The sequence below is a fragment of the Panulirus ornatus genome, chromosome 34, assembly GCF_036320965.1.
Source record: "Panulirus ornatus isolate Po-2019 chromosome 34, ASM3632096v1, whole genome shotgun sequence".
Classification (NCBI taxonomy): Eukaryota; Metazoa; Arthropoda; class Malacostraca; order Decapoda; family Palinuridae; genus Panulirus; species Panulirus ornatus.
Window position 1 is genome coordinate 643,566 of NC_092257.1, and position 25,361 is coordinate 668,926.

The window sequence follows — 25,361 nt, forward strand, 5'->3', positions numbered from 1 at the left end:
ACTTCGTAAGCCGTGTGTTTATAGAATAAAGCCGCGATAGTTATGTGCTCATCTTGGTGCTACCATCTAAACCTTAATTTACATTAATCAAAAAATCAAGATGAGTACATAAGTGACTGACCGATGAAATGGATGAAGAAGCCGCCGTACGCCACCTTCACTTCCTTCCAATAATCATACCTCGTCGCCATCTGGAGCCCGGCTGAGCCTGCCGGGGAAGCGTCAGCTTAACAGCTGAGCTTTTCCCCAGTTGTCCACGTAACCCGATAATGAAATCATTGTCAAGTTCTATGTAATTCTTATTAACATCATTCCAGTTCACTATGTTTTACTGGTATCACTTAGAAAATTGAGAAATATAAGAGAAAATAGTTAGGAATATGCTTAATGTGCAACAGACAACGTCCAAGTGTTGGTCCTACAGCAGCGGCCGCCAACCTCCACCGTTTTTCTGGTGGTATGGCCAGAACGTGGCAGCTGCACACACACACTTGGTTATTCTCATCGATAACCATCTAGTGACATAGGTACTATAACACTCTCTTGCCTCTCCTCATGGCACTGGCTTGTGTTACTAGAATTTTAAGAAGCGCCTTAGTATTGATACTTTGCTGACAAATGAAAAGATAATGAGTTTCTATTGGTGTTATTCTCTCTACAAACGTAGAATAAACTATTTCAGCCAATAAAACTTCCTAGATTAATTTTTTCTATTTAATTTCATCAAATATGAATTTGTGTTTAATGTTTGCTAGTTTCATTATAAACTTATTTCTTAACAACAGCTTAATTCAACTGTATGAGAATCTAACTTCTGTTTTAGCATTTTTATCGTTGCTTGGACGAGTAAACTGAATCACAGGGGCTTGTCTGTGTATGGTAGGCTGTGGTATTGGTACACTATATATGTACAGAAGAAGGAGGTACTAGTTGCTAGGCACCCAACAACCAGGCAGGTACATTACCAGTACTGCCTGCCAGGTATCAGGAGAGTTAGTGGTAGCTGTCTTTTCTTTCTGCCTCACCCGTGTGTGGACTACTGGCATTCTGTTGACAAACATATGATCTCTCCTTGTTACACATAACACTTTAACTCACACAGCTTATTGTTTGTAACTCTGTGGTGACCACTATGTGTTAGCCTTTGCCTTTTGGCAAAATGGTAGGAGTAGTAGATAAAAGTAGTAGGTAGGACCATTAGGCAGGAGCATTTGGTAGTAGTCAGTTGGAACATTAAGTAGGAGCCTCTGCAAACACTGTGCTAGACTTTCCCCCTGCCAGTGGCCTGCTTATGGTGAGGCACCAGAGGCTAAGAAGTTGCACTGGAGGTCACTAGTTATGATGACTCTATCCCCCCCCTCCCCCCACCCCAGACCACTGTATTATACCACCACCATCACACTTACTTCTCTGAGCAATACACCAGACCACCACCCATACATTGTTCACTTTAGAGACGTCGATATTGTAAAGGTGAGTAATGCGGGAGGAAGGGTTGATGGTGTAATGTGTGAGTGGTGCTACAGGCCACGTCCTCTAGTGAACACATGATTACCAGGCCACTTCTCTTACTGTTTGTTACTCACGTTTTATACACAAAATTAACGTAGGATTACGCCACCCAGGTCATGTGCCACAGCGCGCGGGACAGTGTCACACGTCTTTGATTTCCAAACTTCCTGACTCTGGCTTTTCTCTTTTTCTCTTATGTAGTCAGTCCTTATTATGTCTCTTACCGTGTCATCGTTGTCTCCCTCACAGCTCAGAGCTCCTCTGTCCTACACTTTTCTTCCTTCATGAATAAGGTTTCATCATCCTCTCTCAGCTATTCTCTCTCTCTCTCTCTCTCTCTCTCTCTCTCTCTCTCTCTCTCTCTCTCTCTCTCTCTCTCTCTCTCTCTCTCTCTCAGCAGAGCGCGGCTTCACCAGGGACTGACGCAGTATTTTCGGAACAAAAGTGAAGATTGGTACAATAGTTCCTACATGATGTAGGCAGATCATCATCAGGCAACAAGCATTGTACACAGGAGAGAAGCAGTAATGTTTGTAATAAGGAACAAGTAATAACATGCTTTAACTAAACAGGTTGAATACATAACGCCTCTCTACATTTCATTATAATTCTCACTCGTGTCATGTTACCAAAACATCAGTTTATCCTTTCAACAAGATAAAGATGTTGGCCATAACATTTATTCTTCACCTAGTCATGAAAACTCAACATAAACATCCCTTACATGTGTGTGTGTGTGTGTGTGTGTGTGTCCCAGCCACTAAGGCTTGGAGCTACAACACCTTACAAGACGTCTGGAGGCCTGGCCACCATGATCATTCCTTCCTTCCTCGAACAGGACAACTGTGGAATCCTCTTTCCTTTGTTGTGTGTACAACTTGAAGAGGAAGATCTCAAAAAATCCAAGGAACTTAAGCTATTTCCTTCTACATTCCAATTTATTCTTTTTGTGTTTCTTTTCACGGGAGACGTCCAGGGTTCAGGCATGTTCTCGTCTATGTCAAGACTGAATGATACAAAGACGCGTGTCACGCCCACCACACTGGTCCTCGGAGGAGAACCTCCAGCCACCAGGCTCAGGTATCATCCCTCTGTCTCTTCCCAACCATCATGGTCCCGCCCACACACTGACCTGGGTCGTGGGAGCAATATCTCTTATGTCGTGCACAAAGATAGACATACAGACAGTAATCCGTGAAGACGTTACCCCTGGTGTGCAGCACACAGGAGGTACTGGCCACTCACTGCCCCAGGGGTCGGGTTAGGTAGAACTTTAGGGACAGAAGTGGGTGGTGCCTTAGTAGGCAGACCGGGATATTCCCTGGGGACGAATCTAGTTCTACAGGGACTAGTGCCTGTAACCCAAGTGCTGGGTAGTGCCTTCATCATGGGCTGCCACCTGCACCTGGGCCGGCAGACGGTGGCCTGCCACCTGACGTGTCACACCCTACCGCTGTAACCAGCATGGGTCTGACGGAGGCTACACCACACTGTAACCTCATGGTCAGAGCCATGTTGCCCAGTGGCCCCAGGACCTCTGGCTCGTGTCAGGTTGTTTTATGAATATGTTGTCCCTGGTCAGGTCCTGAGACAGTATTGGGAGGGACATGGGGGTTGACATCACAGGATGCACCTGCACAAGGTATACGAGGTTTCAGGACTTTAGCACATTCCATTAGACTAATAAATACAGATATATTAGTAATCTATAAACTCGTAAGATGCCAGGAGGAAATTAAGTGAGGACTGTTCTTAAATTCATAAGAGACTTTGGAGTCAAAGGACTGAGATCCCTTTTTTCGGAAGAATAAACTTTTGAAATGTAAAATCTGAATATCAAAGGCGTTTGTTATAAAGATGTAAGTACTGGAGGTGCTGCCCCACCAATGTAAAATTCCCTCCCCATATATATGAATATATGACACTTGCCGCGTAATAGATAATAATGGGTATTATTCAGGTATTACCATACTTTTATGATATTCATTGTAAAACGATAAAAAAGCATTTACAATCAAACACTTCTTATCTTGCACCTTGAAAATTATCAATTTATTGATTCTTAAAAATTCTATAAAGCAAGTTAAAATATAAGATAAGAACGCAAAATATCTCCTTTTTGACTTGCAGTATTGTAATGTTTTAAGGTTCCAGGGTAATCTTCCATTGGTGACGCTCTGAGAACCGCTTCTGCAGCATAAACTATTGTAACTCTCACTCCTAATTCATCATACAATAACATAACTATTTATCAAAATGAAAAATCGCTATATCTATAATAAAGGAAAAACCTCTGGTATTTGTGCAAAAGTATACTGAATAGCAAATTTCTATAAGGTTACATGTACATTCAAAAGATAAATATTCAGCTGTACTAGGTTCCCTTCCTAGATATTTTCTACGTATCTTTCCTTATGTATAAAGATTAAGCTAATGGAGGTTCTTGAATGTGTTCTAGTGGTTAAATATATTATTCAGGCAAGTCTAGGGTGATTTTGAGATCTACATTTGGTTTTGTGCTTGTAAAGCTTCCCTTCCTTATAAGAGCTGGCCACTTAGTTGAACGAGGTTTCATATGCGAACCTATTTGTTGAATTAATAACAATAGCAATATTTTGTTGTATTCGAATATATTGAGCCTTTATGAACAGCTAGTAAATGTATAAGTGAACGATGAGTGATTGGCAATTCTTGTACCATTGAAAAGTTGTCCTTTCTTCTAAGAGGGTGGAGAAAATGTCTACTTTTTCAGGAAACCCTTAGAATTCAGTTGTGTATTTTGAGTTTTATCTTATAATAAAGATTAGATAATATAAGTTACTATTTTATAGATAACTGTAAGAATATTAGATACTTATTTAATAATAAATAAAAAGATTTGAACTATTTTTACAATATGAGATTAGTAAGATAGCGAGAGTACCGGGTAGCCTGGAAAACGGGACCTACCCCATGCTAAGGGTACGATTTGAAACCCTCGTAGCTAAGCTTGACACGTTGTTTGGCGGGCGACACCGGCTGGGAACGCAAACTACTTCTCCGGCTATATAAGACTTCAGGTAATTATAAACTTAAAGATAGCATGGGTTAACCTTAATGTGTTGTACGATAGAGTGTTAGAGTGGTTGAGATTGAATTAGGCCTGGGATCAGATTTCCTAAAAATCGGACGAATGGCGGTGCTGACAGATGACCGTTTGGCACTCTAAATTTCTCACTAGTAACGAAAAATAGATTCTTTGGGTGAACGATGGGTAGAATATGGAGGGAATTAAAGATCTAAGGAGGGATGTTCTGGAAAATTTAATTAATTACTGGAGATGAAGTGTTGGTGTGGTGCAACATTGATAGTGGCGGCGAGGAGCGGGAAGCCCCGGTAGGCCTACCTCTCTTTTTTTCTAATTCTGGAATCTCTTTGTTGGAAGTGAATACTTTGGATTTTTATCCACCGCGTTCATAGATTTGTTACATAATATAGGATTGCTGAGGAAATTGAGAAGGTTTTGGCCGGAGGGCAGGTTTGGGGCCGCATGGTGGGACACCTGGGATGGGACGTAGGGTTGGGGCCCACCGCATGGTGGGGCAGGGTAGCCATCCCTCCCTGGAAGCCACGATTGATTAACTTCAATATTTATTCGTAACTGCTGACTGGAAGAACTGTTAGTTTTTTTTTTTTTTTTTTTTTTAGAAATTTGCAGGGCTCGGTGTGATTGTAAATTGTCACATTTTATAACTTAAATTTGGGTTAAAAAAAGAAAGTGGTAATTTAAATTGCTTAAAGGAGCTACTTGAACAAGGATAGAAAATCATAGATTGAGTTATGCTGTATTGATTAGCATTTGAGTAAAGCGAGAAAGAGGGAGTGATTAATAAGTACGTTTTTCTGTTAATGTTGTAGAGGGATGTGGAGATGAGTGAAAATGTGGGTTCAGATGGTTTAAAGTCAGTGAAAGCTTGAGAAATCCACAGAACCCAACTAAGTCACAGCTTCACCAAGCAGCTAGCATGTATTAGAATATTTGTTTTTTTATTTGTGATACAGTATAAGATTGTGGCATGGATAAAAAATTGTCAATCTTTCTACAAAGATATACTTATTTTATGTAAAGATGAATTTAAACTTTCACCTGAGTATTGGCTGTGGCCATGCACTGACTGGTTTTCCATATGTATGTTGTGTACCTTTATTTATTACCATTTAAGATGGGGTTATTGATACCAAGGAAATCTTGAAGTTAAGCAGTATTCGGTAAGGTGCTTGTAAAATATCAACAGAACCTCTTTAATCCACACCAAGTAGCTGAAATGATAATTGAAATATATTGTCATATTGTGGTTAATGGCTGGTTTATGTTTAACATCCTGCACTCTGTTCACATGCTTTCTCATGAGTGTGAGTCACTTATTAGAATGCTCCTTAGAATATTTAGATATGAAAGATTTGGGGAAACCTTGGACTGTTAGTGAGGTTAGTTAAGGTTTTCTTAGGTTCTCTTGATTATTTTTAAGATGTCTTGTGGAAGGTCTCAAGAATATAGCAATGAGACGAAATCTTGAAGCAGGGAACTATTATTTAGAGTGGACGGTGTGTGTATGAGTGGGAAGAGGAGAGTGAGTTGTTCCAGGTGAAGGTCAGTGTGCAGCAGGGGTGTATGATGTCACTGGTTGTTGTTGGATGTGGATGGGATGGTGAGAAAGGTAAATCAGTGGGTTACTGAGATAGGAGGGAATGTGTAGTCTGTAGGGTAAGGGGCCAGAGAAGTCTTATTGTTGTTTGCTGATGACACAGCACATAGTAGATGCAAGTGTGAAACTGCAGAAGTTGGTGACTGAGTGTGGGAGACTGAGAAGAGGAATTTTGAGAGTAATTGCAAGTAAAAGCAAGGTTATTAGGTTTAGCTGGGCAGACAAACAGATTGAGGTGTATGATTGAATGGAAGAAATTTGGAGGAAGTGAAGTTTTTGGGTACCTGGGAGTGAACGTGGTAGCAATGGAATCACGGAATGAGTCATAGGATGGGTGAGGGGGCGAAAGTTATGGGAGCATTAAAGAATGTGTGGAAAGAGACTTCGTTATCCGTGAGGGCAAAAGTGTGTATGTTTGAAGGTATTGTAGCTCTTAACAACTTTGTGTTTGAAGGTATAGCAGTTCCAAAAGTTTTGTGTGAAAGTGAGGCAGGGGATATAGTTAAGGATATACGTAGGAGGCAGGATGTTTTGGAAATAGATTGACTTTGTTGAAGACATATGGTTTGAGGTAGTTTTAGTAATATAAGGGTAGGAGAGGTGTGATAAGAAGTGAGGTTGAGAGCTGAAATGGAGATAATGAGCTAGGAGGAATTGTCAGTGAGTGAAGAGGGATTGTCAGAAATGGAGGGTGCAAACAAAAATGGGAAATCAAATTAGTGATGGAAGGTTGGAGTGGAAAAGATTTTGATGTGTCTGAACATGAAGAAATGTGGAAGGCATGTATGGGATAGAGTGAATTGGATCAATTCATTATACGGTGGGCTACATGCTGTTACTGGACTGAGCTCGGGCATGTGAAACTATGTGGAAACTATGGAAAGGTCTGTGGAACCAGGTTGTGGATAGGGAGCTGTAATTTTGGTGTATTGCACATGATACAGAATAGTTGAGCGAATGTGGCATTTCTTCTTGCTTGTGGTATTTCACTTGGAAAAGTGCTGAAAAATATGAAAAGAAAAATTGCCTTTTACACTGATAAATGCCACAGTTTCCGATATGCTATGGGCTTATGTGGTGTAGTGGTTTGCATTTCTGACATGCACTCTTGGGCCACTCAGGGTTAAGCACATAGGTTAGAATTCTGTTTGTGGCAGTCAGTTCATGGGCCACCCAGGGTCGAGTGCACAAGTTTGAATCTTGGATGTGGCAATCAATCCTCACGGCTGGTCCACAGGCAATCCAACTGTTCATCTACCACTTAAGTTGATTAATAAAATGAGTATCTGGCTCAGGGTATTTTGTGTGTATGTATGGTTGGTTAATAAAATGAGTACCTTGCTCAGGCTATTGTGTGTGTGTGTGTGTGTGTGTGTGTGTATGTATGTATATATATATATATATATATATTTTTTTTTTATTTTTTTTTTTCATACTATTTGCCATTTCCCGCGTCAGCGAGGTAGCGTTAAGAACAGAGAACTGGGCCTTAGAGGGAATATCCTCACCTGACCCCCTTCTCTGTTCCTTCTTTTGGAAAATTAAAAAAAAAAATATATATATATATATATATATATATATATATATATATATTATACATAATTGCTGTTTCCCGCATCAGCAAGGTGGCCCCAGGAAATGGACAGAGAACGGCTTATCTGCGCATACATACACAAATATTCTTGAATGCCCATATATGCACATATACTTGCATATACATATCATCACATACATATACATACACAGACATATATGCACAAGTATATGTTCAAACTTGCTTACCTTCATCTATTCCTGTTGCAACCTTGCTTCACTTGAAACAGCATTGCTAAAAAAGAAAAAAAAAAACCACTTCAGTGAGGTAGCGCCGGGAAAAGGCAAGAAAGTCCATTTGTTCTTACTCTTGCTGTCATTTGTAATGCACCAAAACCACAGCTCCCTATCCACATCCAGGCCCCATAGACCTTTCCATGGTTTACCCCAGAAGCTTCACATGCCCTGGTTCAGTACATTGACAGCATGTCAACCCTGGTATACCATGTCATTCCAATTCACTATTCCTTGCACACCTTTCACCCTCCTGTATGTTCAGGCCCTGATTGCTCAAAATCTTTCTCATTCCATGTTTCCATCCCCAATTTGGTGTTATTGTACTGGAAAGCAGCATTACAAGAACTGCTTTTAGGACATGTCTTAAGTTAGCTAAGTTGGGAGAAAAGAGCAACACTATAAAACTTAACCGTATTTGCCACATCTTTGTTACATGAAGCATAAAGTGTCGTCCTAGCTTTCCAGTAAGCTATATTCACAAACCAATTTGGGTAACATAACTGCCTAAAGAGACATATGACTACATTCATCTGATTTCTTGCAGTTTTTAAAAACTGCAAGTTAGGTGTATCATGATATCTTTGCTTATGTTTTATTTCACATTCACTGAGATTGATATCTTATTGTTTATACTTTGGAAATTTTCTAGCTATAATCAATGATTAACAAAGTAGAGGGAACAAGAAGGGGAGAACAAATTGGAGATGGAAGGATGGAGTGATTAAGATTTTGAGTGCTTTTGGGTGTGAACATGTAGGTGGGTGACAGACATGTACAAGATGAGATTGAACTGGAGCATTGCTGCATGCAGGGTGTAATGTGCTGTCAGTCCATCGAACCATGGCATATGAAGCAGCTGGGAAAACTACGGAAAGGTCTGTGGTGCCTGGTGTGCATAGTGGCTGTGGTTTTGGTACATTACACATGACAGCTAGAGAATGAATGTGAGTGAATGAGTCCTTTTCTTTTTCTGATGCTGGTGTTACTATACAAATGCAGGAAACCAAACAAGTACGAAAAGAAGTGTCCTCTTTATCATAATGGCAAAACTAAAAGTTTAGAAGACTTCTATCAGCACTAGTCAGAGGCAATGCTGTCTGGTTTAGGCAGATGCTGGTAACACTGCCTTCACTTTTACTAGAAAACATTCTCATGTTGGTCAACTTTTGATGTTGAAAAGTTGTGTCCTTGAAATCACTGCATGATCCAAAGACAGATAACAGTTAAATGAATCAGGATGATCTGCCTCAGATATTATGTAAAATCTGCTCACTTTTCTTTTATGCAAAACTCGTGAAAATGTGCTCTTTGTCGTGGCTGGAGGATGACTGACTATGGGGTAGAAATTACCATGCACTGCTATGGAATCGTGGCGCAAAACTTTATTCTTGATTTTCTGCCGGTAGGTGTTGTTCATGTGTAAATTTCAAGTTGGTGATAAGTATAGAACTAGTTTGTAAAGTTTGATAACTCCTCTTTACAAATGTACATAGTCCTTTTATGATACTCTTGACACAGTAGTAAAACTAAACTAGTGTATCAGCATATTTTAGCTACTTGGCAGAAGAGAGCATTGAGATATACAAGCAAACAGTGAGGGTACATTGGCATATGTGTAACCATGGTTGTATTTCAAGTTCTGCTGGATTTATCGGGCAATTGCAGACATGAACTGTAGCACTGATTTGGGATGATTTTGAGTGAATATTCTTTGAAGTTAGTTGCCCTCAATGTGGGATGATGTAAAGTACGTTTTAATTCAGTTGGCCTTGCTGTTTGCCATGGGATACATCAGATTACCCAAATGAATGTGTTTAACCCACTGAAAACAAAAATGTACTGTTTCCATTCCCTTTTCAGTAGCTTCTAGTTTTAGGGTGTGGCACCACCACTGTTGTAAAATTTTAAGTGGTTCAAATATTAAGCTGTTTATGAATTTTGCTAACAACAGAGCCAACCAGTTTACGTAGACCCATTAATATTCATGTTATAGATCTTGTATATATTTAATAAGAGAAGGGTTCACTGATATTACTCTTGATTAGAAAGTTACAGATTTTAACTTTGTTCCAATCAGTGTAGTGGTTATGATTTCTATTGTAAATAAACAAGGCATTGAAAACATGTCTGAATGGCATATTGAACTTAGTGTGACCTGTTCTCACGCCAAGTCTCCTGAAAATGTAAAACAAAGTGCATTTGGCATTTGTTTCATTTTTCTTCCTGGTTGTCAGGAAATACTTAGATTATGTGCATCACTTTGATCTCATTGAAATAGTGCCTGTCAGTGAAGTAGATAAAAGGGGACCGTATCACAGCCATCAAGGGTAAATATGAAATAAGACCATGAAAACTTTGTATTCACCACCAACCAATACTTTCTTAGTTTCTGTTTTCTTTTTATGCTTTCTTTAGAATAACCAGGAACTGTCTCAGGAAGGTTCTGAAGCCAAATAGGGTCCATCTTTGCCCAGATTTCACGAATGGCTACCTCCAGCTTAGATAACTGAAGTATTCATGTTCCGTAATTTCATTTTCATAAGTGCCAACAAGGTTTCTGTTGGATTCAGATCTGGTGAATTACCAAGCCAGTCTCTGAAAAACTCAACTGCAGTCATCAGTGACTTGTTTGGCAGAGTGCTGGGAAGCCTCATCCTGCAAGAACAATTTGGCCTTGTGCTTTTTGGATGAATCTGAAAGATGATCACAGTAGCTCAAAGTAACTATGTCTGTTCATAGTTTCATTCTTTGGCACCTCTACAAAGTCCCTATACCATAGTAAAGCAGGGAACTTTACAGTGTTTTAGTAGGTGGTAGAGGTATGTAAAGGGGAAAGCAAAAAATCCAGAGTATAAATGGGGAGCACAATCAGGCATTCTCACCCCTACAAAAGCTAAGCTGTTGTTAAGGCAGGCTCTAATGGTATGCTGGCACATCATGTATTTGTTGCTACTCACTAGAAACCGCCAACTTTACTGGCATTGGCAGACCTTCTTTTTCCATATAAGTCTTTTACCCTTTCATTACTTGATCAAATTACATCACTGTACATATTGTCTTCAAACATTTAGTTTCCAACACCTCCACTCTTTTCTGCACAATATCTATAGCCCATGCTTCACCTCCAGATTATGTTATTGGGACTATTATACCTTTAAACATAGCCATTTTTTACCTCCCTGATAACTCTCTTTCCACACAGTCTGCAGTGCAACCAGAATCTTTACCTTCTACCCCCAACCCTATGACTCACTTCTGGTTATATGCCTCCGTTTGCTGCCAAGTCTACTCCCAGATATCTGAAACTTCAGTTTTTCTCTGCGAACTTACATCCCAAATAACTTGACCCTCAACCCTGCTGCATTACATTTACTCAACATTTTCCTTTCACACACTCACCAACTTTGCAGTTTCTCACTGTAATCTACCATCTGTTTTGCATCATCAGCGAACAACAACTGTCACTTCTCAGGCTCTCCCGTCCCCAACAGACGATACTTGTCCTTTTCTGCAAGACACTTGCATTAACCTTCCTCATAAACAAGTTGTTAGAAGTTGTTAGAAGCAGTGAAAAGTTTTTATCGAGGATGTAAGGCATGTGTACGTGTAGGAAGAGAGGAAAGTGATTGGTTCTCAGTGAATGTAGGTTTGCGGCAGGGGTGTGTGATGTCTCCATGGTTGTTTAATTTGTTTATGGATGGGGTTGTTAGGGAGGTAAATGCAAGAGTTTTGGAAAGAGGGGCAAGTATGAAGTCTGTTGGGGATGAGAGAGCTTGGGAAGTGAGTCAGTTGTTGTTCGCTGATGATACAGCGCTGGTGGCGGATTCATGTGAGAAACTGCAGAAGCTGGTGACGGAGTTTGGTAAAGTGTGTGGAAGAAGAAAGTTAAGAGTAAATGTGAATAAGAGCAAGGTTATTAGGTACAGTAGGGTTGAGGGTCAAGTCAATTGGGAGGTGAGTTTGAATGGAGAAAAACTGGAGGAAGTGAAGTGTTTTAGATATCTGGGAGTGGATCTGTCAGCGGATGGAACCATGGAAGCGGAAGTGGATCATAGGGTGGGGGAGGGGGCGAAAATTTTGGGAGCCTTGAAAAATGTGTGGAAGTCGAGAACATTATCCCGGAAAGCAAAAATGGGTATGTTTGAAGGAATAGTGGTTCCAACAATGTTGTATTGTTGCGAGGCGTGGGCTATGGATAGAGTTGTGCGCAGGAGGATGGATGTGCTGGAAATGAGATGTTTGAGGACAATGTGTGGTGTGAGGTGGTTTGATCGAGTAAGTAACGTAAGGGTAAGAGAGATGTGTGGAAATAAAAAGAGCGTGGTTGAGAGAGCAGAAGAGGGTGTTTTGAAATGGTTTGGGCACATGGAGAGAATGAGTGAGGAAAGATTGACCAAGAGGATATATGTGTCGGAGGTGGAGGGAATGAGGAGAAGAGGGAGACCAAATTGGAGGTGGAAAGATGGAGTGAAAAGGATTTTGTGTGATCGGGGCCTGAACATGCAGGAGGGTGAAAGGAGGGCAAGAAATAGAGTGAATTGGAGCGATGTGGTATACAGGGGTTGACGTGCTGTCAGTGGATTGAATCAAGGCATGTGAAGCGTCTGGGGTAAACCATGGAAAGCTGTGTAGGTATGTATATTTGCGTGTGTGGACGTGTGTATGTACATGTGTATGGGGGGGGGGCTGGGCCATTTCTTTCGTCTGTTTCCTTGCGCTACCTCGCAAACGCGGGAGACAGCGACAAAGTATAAAAAAAAAATAAAAAATAAACAAATTAAGCCATGGTAACCTCACACTATTGCCACAGACCAATTTTCACTTGGAACTATTCCCTCTCTCTCCTCCCTTCCAACATGCAAGCACAAGTTTGTTGAATATTCCTGAGATATTGTATGGGAGAGTATTGATTGAGAGGGTAAAGGCATGTACAGAGCATTAGATTATGGAGGAGCAGTGTGGTTTCAAAAGTGGTAGAGGATGTAATGATCAGGTGTTTGCTCTGAAGAATGTGAGAAATGCTCAGGAAAGCATATGGATTTGTATGAAGTGTTTATGGATCTGGAGAAGGCATATGATAGGGTATGAATGACATATTGAATGACTGTTAAGATATTTACTTAAAATGTTTGAGAATTGATGTTTACAGGGCGACTCTACCTTACCATGTATTTTGTCAGGCCTTGCTACTTTGTGAATTTTTATTCTATTTAGGCTTTGTGACATCTTCCTATGAATTTTGACATGAGAATCATTTTTGGAGTACAAACTGATGTGGTTTTACATTCTTTAGAAAAATCATGCTTGTCAAATTCAGCGTAAAACTCATTCAACTCTACACAAGTCCATAGCATTAACATCAGACGAAACCCTCTTTCTACACATGCCAGTTAGCTTCTGAAAACCTTCCCTTGCACCTTTTGGGTTGCTGTTGAACAGATTCAGTTTTATATTATTTGATATATTTTTATTATACTTTGTTGCTGTCTCTCATGTCAGTGTGATACCACAAGGAAACAGATGAAAGAATAGCCCAACCCACCCATATACACATGTATATGCATACACAGACATATACATATATACACATGTACATAATTCATACTTGCTGCCTTTATTCATTATCGTTGCCACCGTGCCACACATGAAATGACACCCCCTCCCCCTGCACATGCTTGAGGTAGCGCTAGGAAAAGACAGCAAAGGCAACATTCGTTCACACTCAGTCTCTAGCTGTCATGTATAATGCACCGAAACCACAGCTACCTTTCCACTTCCAGGCCCCACAAAACTTTCCATGGTTTACCCCAGACCCTTCACATTCCCTGGTTCAATCCATTGACAGCATGTTGACCCTGGTATATCACATTGTTCTAGTTTACTCTGTTCCTTGCACGCTTTTCATGCAGTATTCCTTGCACGCCTTTCACCCTCCTGCATGTTCAGGCCCAATCGCTCAAAATCTCTCTCACTCCATCCTTCCACCTCAAGTTTGGTCACCCACTTCTCGTTTTCTCCACCTCTGACATGTATATCCTCTGTCAATCTTTCCTCACTCATTCTCTCCATTTGACCAAACCATTTCAATACACCCATCTGCTCTCAACCACACTCTTTTTATTACCACACGTATCTCTTACCTTTTCATTGCTTGATCAAACCCCCCTCACGCCACATATTGTCCTCAAACTTCTCATTTCCAGCACATCAACCCTCCACTGTACAACCCTAGCTATAGCCCACACCTCGCATCCATATAACAATGTTGGATCCACTATTCCTTCATACATACGCATTTTTGCTTTCCGAGACAGTGTTCTTGCTTTCCACACATTCTCCAACACTCCCAGAACTTTCGCCCCTCCCCCACCCTATGACTTACTTCCGCTTCCATGGTTCCATCCGCTGCCAAATCCACTCCCAGATTTCTAAAACACTTCACTTCCTCCAGTTTTTCTCCATTCAAGCTTACCTCCCAATTGACTTGTCCTTCAGCCTTACTGTACCTAATAACTTATCTCTTATTCACATTTACTCAGCTTTCTTCTTTCACACATTTTACCAAACTCAGTCACCAGCTTCTGTAGTTTCTCACCCGAATCAGCCACCAGTGCTGTATCATCAGGGAACAACTGCCTCGCTTCCCAAGCCCTCTTATTCACAACGGACTGCATACTTGCCCCTCTTTCTAAAACTCTTGCATTTACCTTCCTAACAAACCCATCCTCAAAAAAATTATAACCATGGAGACATCACGTACCCCTGCCGCAAACCAACATTCACTGAGAACCAATCACTTTCCTCTCTTCCTACTCGTACACATACCTTACATCCTCGATAAAAACTTTTCACTGCCTCTTGCAGCTTACCTCCCACACCATATACTCTTAATACTTCCACAGAGCATCTCTATCAACTCTAGCGGATGCCTTCTCCAGATCCATAAATGCTACATACAAATTAATTTTTTCTAAGTATTTCTCATACATTCTTCAAAGCAATCACCTGGTCCACACATCCTCTACTACTTCTGAAACCACACTGCTCTTCCCCAATCTGATGCTCTGTACATGTCTTCACCCTCTCAATCAATACTCTCCCATATAATTTCCCAGAAATACTTGAACAAACTTTTACCTCTGTAATTTGAACATTCACCTTTATCCCCTTTGCTTTTGTACAGTGGCTCTATGCATGCATTCAGCCAATCCTCAGGCACCTCACCATTAGCCATACATGCAATGAATGTCCTCACCAACCAGTCAACAACACAGTCACCCCCCTTTTTAATATATTCCACTGCAATACCATCCAAACGCATCGCCTAACCAGGCTTTCATCTTCCGCAAAGCTTACACTACCTCTTCCCTGTTTACCTAATCATTCTCCCTAACCCTCTCACTTTGCACACCACCTCGACCAAAACACCCTATATCTGCCACACTATCATCAGACACATTCATCAAACCTTCAAAATACTCACTCCATCTTCTCACATCACCATCACTAGTTATTACCACTCCATTAGCCCCTTTCACTGATGTTCCCATTGGTTCTCGTCTTACGCACTTAATTTATTTCCTTCCAAAACATCTTTTTATTTATATTTATTTTGCTTTGTCGCTGTCTCCTGCGTTTGCGAGGTAGTCTAAGGAAACAGACGAAAGAAATGGCCCAACCCACCCCCATACTCATGTACATACATACACGTCCACACACGCAAATATACATACCTATACATCTCAGTGTACACATATATATATACACACAGACACATGTACACATGTACATAATTCATACTGTCTGCCTTTATTTATTCCCATCGCCACCTCGCCACACATGGAATAACATCCCCCTCCCCCCTCATGTGTGCGAGGTAGCGCTTGGAAAAGACAACAAAGGCCCCATTTGTGCACACTCAGTCTCTAGCTGTCATGTAATAATGCTTGAAACCACAGCTCCCTTTCCACATCCAGGCCCCACAGAACTTTCCATGGTTTATCCCAGACGCTTCACAACCCCTGATTCAATCCATCGACAGCACGTCAACCCCGGTATACCACATCGATCCAATTCACTCTATTCCTTGCCTGCCTTTCACCCTCCTGCATGTTCAGGCCCCGATCACTCAAAATCTTTTTCACTCCATCTTTCCACCTCCAATTTGGTCTCCCACTTCTCCTCGTTCCCTCCACCTCCGACACATATATCCTCTTGGTCAATCTTTCCTCGCTCATTCTCTCCATGTGCCCAAACCATTTCAAAACACCCTCTTGTACTCTCTCAACCACGCTCTTTTTATTTCCACACCTCTCTCTTACCCTATTATTACTTACTCGATCAAACCACTTCACACCACATATTGTCCTCAAACATCTCATTTCCGGCACATCCACCCTCCTGTGCACAACTCTATCCATAGCCTATGCCTCTTAACCATACAACATTGTTGGAACCACTATTCCTTCAAACATACCCATTTTTGCTTTCCAAGATAACATTTTTTTATTCACCTAAAAATTTAATGATACTCTCAACTCTCATTTGCTCAATTTTGTCTATTTATTTTCACATTTTTTATCATATAGTTAGTATCCTTCTGTATTAATTGGAACTTTATTTTATTTACCTGTAGCGTTTCTTCCTATGCAGCAGTATTTTGAAGTCTTTAGTAGCCCAAGATTTATTGTTCGTGTTACATTTAACCTTTTCTTGGGGACAGTTATATCCTTACAAATTTAGATATGGGAATTCAGAACCTCCACAGTTACAATTTTATTAGCATTCAGTGAGCTGGTCTCTGTCGTATAAGACACTTCTGGCTAAGTCTACATGAGTTTGATGCATGCTATGTTCAGAAAAATCTTGCTGAATTCCTTTGGCAACTAATACAGTCTTAATGAAAATGACAAGTTCTTTATTTTCATTGGAATTTCTATTGAGTACCATAAAGTTTTTGCACCAGCATTCATTGATATGTACACTTACTCTGTTACCCTGTACCAGCTGATAAACATTGATCTGTTACACTTTTTTAGTGTCGTTATTCTCTTGAAGCCACTTGCAGTTAATCAGTCTTGTTCCTTAACAAAAATGTTACCCACACACCATCAAGGGCAGTGGTAACTATGCATGCCACCTTCTGCATCTGATCTGGGCTCATCCTTGTGTGCCCTTTTTCCCACTTGTTTTTTTCACTGCTTCAGGCAGCTCATGAAGGCTAGCATACGTGCTGTTGCTGTTAGTAAGAGCTATTAATTCGTTTCAGCCTTACATGAGCTGGCCGTCTTGATTGTTTCTATGCAGGTCCCTCACCAGGTTCCCACCCAGATTCAGGAAAAACACTCGTTTGAAAGCATTATCATTTTTAAGTTTTCATGTATCTTGTGTATAGCGAAGCTGACTTAGTAGGCTGTGATTTTAAGGAAAATTTTGAAGAAAATCTGAGGAAAATGTACTGGTTGCCAGCTTGAGCAGATTTACCATTTATTATACACAATATTATATAGCACTCAAGTGCAAGAACAAAAAAGACAAAACAGCATCATATGTTTCAAATTATCTTAAAACATTGGTGTTTGTGGTAGTATGCATGTCAGACAGTTTGATTTAATGATAATGTTAGTATGAGATTTAATTTTTCTTATACCGTATATAGTTGTGTAGAGCAACCATAAGGAACAGACGTATGTGGAAAAGAAGTGGAAGACCAGAAACAGCATCACTTTTATGATGTATGAATAATATTTATGGCAGTTCACCACCTTTGTGCCTGTTACATTGGGGTTTCTTGGATTTAACCCCTTTATATATGAAAGTCTTAATAGTGTTGGGTTTCTTTTATTGTCTTTTAATTAACCTAAGCTTCCCGTTCCTATTAATATATGCTCAAAAATAATGAAATATACCTCCGTAGTGTAGTCACAATCTTGTGATAAACCTGTCATAGCATTAGCTTTCAAGTACTTGACAAGGGTAAGGGCTCAGGAACTTTAGTGATGCGATTTTTATTTTCTATTAAGTTTTCACACTTGAAGGATTTACATAGGTACGCTGTACTTATGCTCTTACTCTGACAGAAAGATATACTTCTGCTATTATTCTAGTAGATGTCTCTTGAGGAAATTGTTTTGAAAATGCTGGAGATTCATTTTCTCATGAGCACAGTGTATGTGAAACTGGGTAGAGGGTTACCGGGAAGCAGGGACCAGATTTATCAACAGAAAGTGTGAAGGAGCTGTTGGATGTCCATAAATGTTTGTGATGAATTTGTAGTGTTGTCTTTGGTCTTGCATTGTTTTTGCATCCATATGCATTTTTGTAAATACATAATACTGTAATATTATACACCAGGAAGTAAATCTTATGCCAACAACTTTATAAAACGAGTCTTTGATTGCTGCTATGAATATTTATAGTAGTTATCAACAGTGTTCCTTCATAATGGTGTTGGTATAAGATTCACTATTTAATACAATATTATAGGGTACTTGTTTACAGACATGCATGAAGCTAAAAGACAGAACAGCATCATATATTTTGAATTTTCTTTAACATACATGCTCTGGGTAATATGTATCTCAACAAGCTTGCTGTAATGTAGGTGTGAGATTTATTATTTTGTATACATTTTATAGTTTTACATTATATAGTTTTTTAGAGCAACCATAATGAAAGGTGTATGTAGAAAGAAATTTTAAGACTGAAAACAATGTCAGATTCATAATCATTGTTATTGATGTTTATGGCAACTCCTTGCTTTGGGCCTTGTTCACTTTTGGGGTACTAGGAGGGCTCGTCCCCATATGCGTGATAGTGATAATAGCGTTGGGATCCTTTCCTTGTCATTGAATTAACCTCGGCTTCTTGTGTCCGCTATATGCTTGAAAAATTAATGTGAAATATACCTTTGAAGTCATCCAAGGAAAACTTGTAGCAGTAATAGCTTTAAAGTACTTGACAAGTGTAGTAACTCTGGAACTTCAGTGTATACTTGAGATTTTTATTCTACCGTTCAGTTTTCATGCTTTGGAAAGATGCACACACTGAAGTATACTACTGATGCCCATACCTAGAAAGAAAGATAATACTTTTGCTAATAATCTGGTAGATGTTTTTCTTGAGAAATAATTTTGTAAAGCTGACTTTGAGATGCACTTTCAAAGAATCAATATGCATGCTTGCAGTTGATAGGGTTTTAAACAACATTGCACACATTAGAATCTGATTGTTGATTGATTCATTTTGAATATAGAAACCTGATGATTAAATGATTCATTATAAATACACGACATAGCATAGCGTACCAACATACTCAGACACACGTCAGACCTGTTATGGGAATGACATACCAGGGGATAGGTTGTTATTGACAAATCCCTATGTCATGTTTGGACCTAGCAAATCATTACACACACATATAAGTGCTGACCACTGCTGTCCAATACAAAAAGGTAATCACACACACATATGCAGCTGTGTTACAGGAAAAGGCTAGAGACATTAAATTTGCCAACCTTGGAAGAGAGAAGAGAGAGGGGTGTCCTGATCTTAAAATTTAATGGATTGATATGGACAGTGAACAGTTCTAGAGATGTAGGGTGAGAGCAACCCAGGGAAATAAATGGAATGTGAATGAAATAGAATGACTGTGGATGTGATTAATGAATATGGTATACAAAAATTTAAGTTGTATGATACGGAATTGTTAAGAGATAGGATCCCATGAGTGTAAAACTCCCTCCCTGTATGGTGTGAATAAGTAATCACACACACACACACACACACACACACACACACACTTCAAGGAAGTTAGGACTGAGATATCAGAGTTCTTATTCCAAGTGACTCATCCTACTAGTATATTATTGATTTTTTTGATTTTTGATGTTAATGCAAACTCCTGTTTACTGGACAAAATTAAAGTTACTTAAAATGGGATATATATATATATATATATATATATATATATATATATATATATATATATATATATATATATATATATATATATATATATATATCAAAATCTTAAAACTACAGTTGAGGATCACATTAAATGGTCCAAGATATTAGCATCATCATATGGTGTTTAGGATACCAGGTAATCTCATTGCAACTTTCCAAAGCCTTTAAAAGGTGCCTTTCTTACTGCTTTTCTGGTTTAACAATATCTTAGGTACTTCTTTGCAGTTTCGTCAAACATCATGCTGCCCAAGAATTCAAAGCGGAATGTGGAGGGGGGTGAAGCATCATCTGGTGAGGAAGGGTGGGGATCTTCCTCCCCAAAGCGTAAAAGGTTCTATTCAGAAGAAAAGGATAGAAAATTTGATTCCGGTACGTCAGTCCTTGCCCTCAACAGATTAATAATAGATAATAGATAAGTATAAAGTAGTTGCAGTGTAAAGAAACTTATCGGAAAAATAAAATTACTGTATTCATTTTCAAAAAAGAATTAAGATTTCCCCTTCCCCTCATTACTTTTGATGGTAAATCGGAGTTTGCATGAACCTTACTGTAATGCCTCAGGATACAATATGGCTTCCTGTAGATATTCGTGTTTGTTGGAATGGGTTCGTACTGTTTGGGAGTAATTCATGCATGCATACCAATTTCACTCAACAGAAAGAAATTAATGAGAAGTTCTGGGATATATACAATCTGGTAAGTGGAATTTTTCATTGAAGAATATCTTTTGGCAAGATAATGAAATATATGAATGTATTTGTATTTGAGTGGTTGTGAGGGTGGGAGGCCATGTCTCGAATTGTGTGTAGAGATGGATGGGAGTATTTTATGCTGAACACTGGATTTTCAGGAGGTTTGGGGGTCATATACTTTCATTTCTTGATTTCGTACGAGACTTACCAGACCTGATTGCTGAATAATGAATGCAAAAGGAAAAAAAAATGAACATAAAAAGGTAGTAACAGCTGATGAATGTTGCATTGGTAGAAAATGAAATGACTAATGGAAGCAAAAACTGTTTTACCACAATTATTATCTCTGAAAGGTATAATGCATTCATGTATTGAAAGAGACCAACAGAAAAAAAAATGGTTACTAGTGATTATTTAATTTTTTAAAGAGATTTTGTCTTTGGCAAGCCCACTATTGCATATTTAGTACGCTCCAGAATGTTGACACCTACAGCAAGACAGTGTAGTCCATTTTACATAGATATTTTTAGAATTCTTGAAATGTTTTGAGTTAACAGCTGGCAAAATATGGATGCTCTGTAAAAGGAAAATATATATGGATTGTGTGTTTGTCTTTATGTGGACATGTACGTTGTTTTGCATGTTTGTGCTTTTCATGAGTGTCTTTGTATAAATGTGTGTGTTTGCTTGTTTGCCTGCCTGCTTGATTCAGTAGACCAGCTTCCTGCCTTACCTCCGGCCCATCTGTCTCCTTTGAGGACGACCTTTTGTTCTCCAGACCTTGACGTATCTTTATCTGACATTTATCCTTGGCAACCTAATTCCTTCCAGCTTTCCTTGACAGCCTGCTACCATTCATCTGGGCCATATCCTGTTGTGCTATATACATATCTAATTGCTTACTGTCCACCATCATATCCTTGTCAGTCTTCCATCCTTAAGTCATTCATCCTTCTTTTGCAGTTTACTGTTCACCATTCTTCCATGGCAGTTTGCTGTTATCCTATAATTGACGGTATGCTGAGCATGCTCCCCATTATCCTGGCTTAGCAGCTACCACCCCTTACTAGTTTTGGCTTTCTTCCACCTTGCCAGCATCCTATACCTTCTCTTTTTTGCTTCCCTTTTATCCCATCCCCCATTTTGCACCCTCCCCATCTTATATACCTGCATCATTCATGTACTATTGCCTCAAGTGTGAATGCTTGTCAGATCTTGATTTAAGGGAACTTATTTGATTTTGGTTTTCCTGCCCCAGTATATTGCTCTCTGCTGCCCTGATTTTCAGCTGGCCATTGCTGTAAGTTAATGCATCCATGTCAATGCATTTGTGTGTGTGTTCATAAGCATACGTGTATTTTGCAGTTTGGAAGATGATTGAGTGTGCGATATTGAGAAATATTTGAATTACTAATTACAAACATTTACATGTGATGAAACTTTTAGAAAACAAACATTAGATCAAAGACACATGAAATTTTTAGTTGTGTGCAGTTAAAGCACAAGAAAATATGCATTATAAGGTAGATGCTTAATCTTATCATGTGATGAATTAGGCTGAATTTGGTAATATTCACCTTGTTCTGCCACCATTTTTTTGCAACTCGTTAGATTTTTATTAGAATAGAGATTGCTCATAGTAATGTTTTCTACCTTGTATATGTGTGTGTGTATGTATGTCCTTAATATTTTTTCAAGGTGTAGGCTTTCCCAAAAAGTTTAGGATTTGGATGAGATTACCAATTTCATGGAAATTTATCTTATTAGGTTTACTTGATCCTGTGTATTTGTGTCTACACTGTTTTGGAAACTAGCATTTTGGTTTTGAGATGGTCAGTTTTTGTTATTTGAATTAGGAAGCTGTAAATTTCATTGTTTATGTCAAGAAGAAGGATGGTGCCGAATAGTTCATTTCATTAGTTTTATTGAAGTAGTTTTTAGATCAACTAAGTCCTAATGCTGAAATTTAGTGAAGAAATTACAAAATTTTACTGGGGGGTAATGTACCGTCAGTGGACCGAACTTGGGCATATGAAGCATTTGGGTGAAGCTACAAAAGGGGTTGTGGGATCTGGTTGTGTATAGAGGGTTGTGTTTGGGTGCATTACACTTGATAGCTTAGAAAGTAGGTGTGAGTGAATGAGGTGTCATGTACGTTGCACGACGACTGGAGCCCAAATTATAATGGTGGTATTTGGATTACCACCGATATTGTTTGAGTTCTACACACCAGATTTCTCATTTGCATATATTTGGGACATTCATGTTAGTAACCTGCCTCAGGCTGGCAAATATGTTTTAATGTCACAAAAATTATGCATGTTTTCAGTCCACATCTGTAAGAGATTACTATAGTGTTTGAATTTTGAATGTCTACCTGAATGACAACTTTGCTTTCTTCCACATCAGTATTGAGTATATTTCTTTGTGCTCATGACTTTATTTGCATTCTGTTTTACCTTATGCTGGTGACTTGTTTTCATTTTGATTTTTAGATGATATAAGGGTTTGGGAATTGGTGCTGCATTGTTGAGAAAGGATGAAAGGCTAAGCAGCCCATCCTGAAGTTGTATTTTCTTCCATTCATTGAATGATCATCAGTAAAGAATTTTTTCGTTTGCTTGAAAGAGCAGCAATAGTAAAGATGAAACCCAGTACGGTCATTTCCCACATATTGTCAACTCTTTATAACAACACCATAACATTGCCATATATGAATGGCAGTGGAGAATCTAATGGACGTACACAAAGATGAATATGAACAGACTTAGAAAGATATGACATTGATTACTCGTTACAAAGGGCCAACATGAAAGGAAATTTAAGAAAATTAACATGATTAATCATAGATGAAAAGCTAAAATACGAACACAGATTAAACAGCATAATCTGGTCAGTAATGAGTGGTGTTAATGAAAACAATTACCATAAGGAAAAGATAATCTGGTCAAGTGATGAAAGGTGATATTAAGCACATTCACTCTCAGAGGTTATGCATTTTATGAAAGAGCATGTTCATATGCACTATATTCTTGCTCATAAACCTCTGCGATTGTGCACTTAGGTTTTGTAAAATGCTTTCTGCTGTTAATGGGAGCCCGATGGCATTTTACTGATCTAGATAATGTTGCTTATGTATGTTAGATGAACGGTATGCAATTATTTAGTGATCAAATAGTCATTTCCCTGTTAGGAGCGATGATAGTGTAGCCATAGCACTCCTGTCTACCATGCATAAAGTCCTGGGTTTGAACACTGGCTGTTGCAGGGTTCTGTGTTATATTTATATATATATATATAATAATAATATTTTTATTTGGTTATTGTACTTGATTACCGTTTCCTGCGTCAGTGAGGTAGGGCCCAGAAACAGACAAAGAACAGCCCATCCACTTATATACACATATTTATTTATATTTATTATACTTTGTTGCTGTCTCCTGCATTAGCGAGGTAGCGCAAGGAAACAGACGAAAGAATGGTCCAACCCACCCACATACACATGTATATACATACACGTCCACACACAGCTTATATACATACCTATATATCTCAGCGTATACATATATATACACACACAGACATATACATATATACACATGTACATAATTCAGTCTGTCGTTATTCATTCCCATCGCCACCCCGCCATACATGAAATAACCCCCTACCCCCACATGTGCGCGAGAAAGTGCTAGGAAAAGACGACGCATGCCATATTTGTTCACAGTCAGTCTCTAGCTGTCATGTATAATGCACTGAAACCCCAGCTCCCTTTCCACATCCAGGCCCCACAAAACTTTCCATGGTTTACCCCAGACACTTCACATTCCCTGGTTCAATCCATTGACAGCACATCGACCTCGGTATACCACATTGTTCACAATACACTCTATTCCTTGCACCCCTTTCACCCTCCTGCATGTTCAGGCCCCGATCACTCAAAATCTTTTTCACTCCATCTTTCCACCTCCAATTTGGTTTCCCACTTCTCCTTGTTCCCTCCAGCTCTGACACATATATCCTCTTGGTCAATCTTTTCTCTTTCATTCTCTCCATGTGACCAAACCATTTCAATACACCCTTTTCTGCTCTCTCAACCACACACTTTTTATTACCACACATCTCTCTTACCCTTTCATTACTTACTCGATCAAACCACCTCACACCACATATTGTCCTCAAGCATCTCATTTCCAGCACATCCACCCTCCTCCGCACAACTCTGTCTATAGCCCTCGACTTGCAGCCATATAATATTGTTTGAACCACTATTCCTTCATATATACCCATTTTTGCTTTCCAAGATAACGTTCTTGACTTCCACACATTTTTCAACGCTCCCAGAACTTTCGCCCCCTCCCCCACCCTATGATTCACTTCTGCTTCCATGGCTCCATCCGCTGCCAAATCCACTCCCAGATATCTAAAACACTTCACTTCCTTCAGTTTTTCTTCATTCAAACTTACCTCCCAATTAACTTGTCCCTCAACCCTACTGTACCTAATAATAACCTTGCTCTTATTCACATTTGCTCTTAGCTTTCCTCTTTCACACACTTTACCAAACTCGGTCACCAGCTTCTGCAGTTTCTCACCCGAATCAGCCGCAAGTGCTGTATCAGCAACGAATAACAAATGACACTTCCCAAGTTCTCTCATCCGCAACAGACAGCAT

General features: G+C 39.4%; 1 protein-coding gene across 5 annotated transcripts in view; it reads left to right on the plus strand.

Moving 5' to 3' along the window:
- The first annotated feature begins 4,436 nt into the window (after positions 1–4,436).
- LOC139759733 (uncharacterized) overlaps positions 4,437–25,361 on the plus strand; it is a 129,783-nt gene continuing 108,858 nt past the window's right edge. For 4 of the 5 annotated variants that reach the window (XM_071682130.1, XM_071682134.1, XM_071682131.1 and 1 more), the window contains exons 1-2: positions 4,437–4,571; positions 20,220–20,363. In XM_071682130.1, coding sequence (XP_071538231.1) covers positions 20,234–20,363 — 130 coding nt within the window. In that variant the 5' untranslated portion in view covers positions 4,437–4,571; positions 20,220–20,233. The remainder of the gene's footprint in view (positions 4,572–20,219; positions 20,364–25,361) is intronic. The other variant, XM_071682133.1, reaches the window with a different exon arrangement.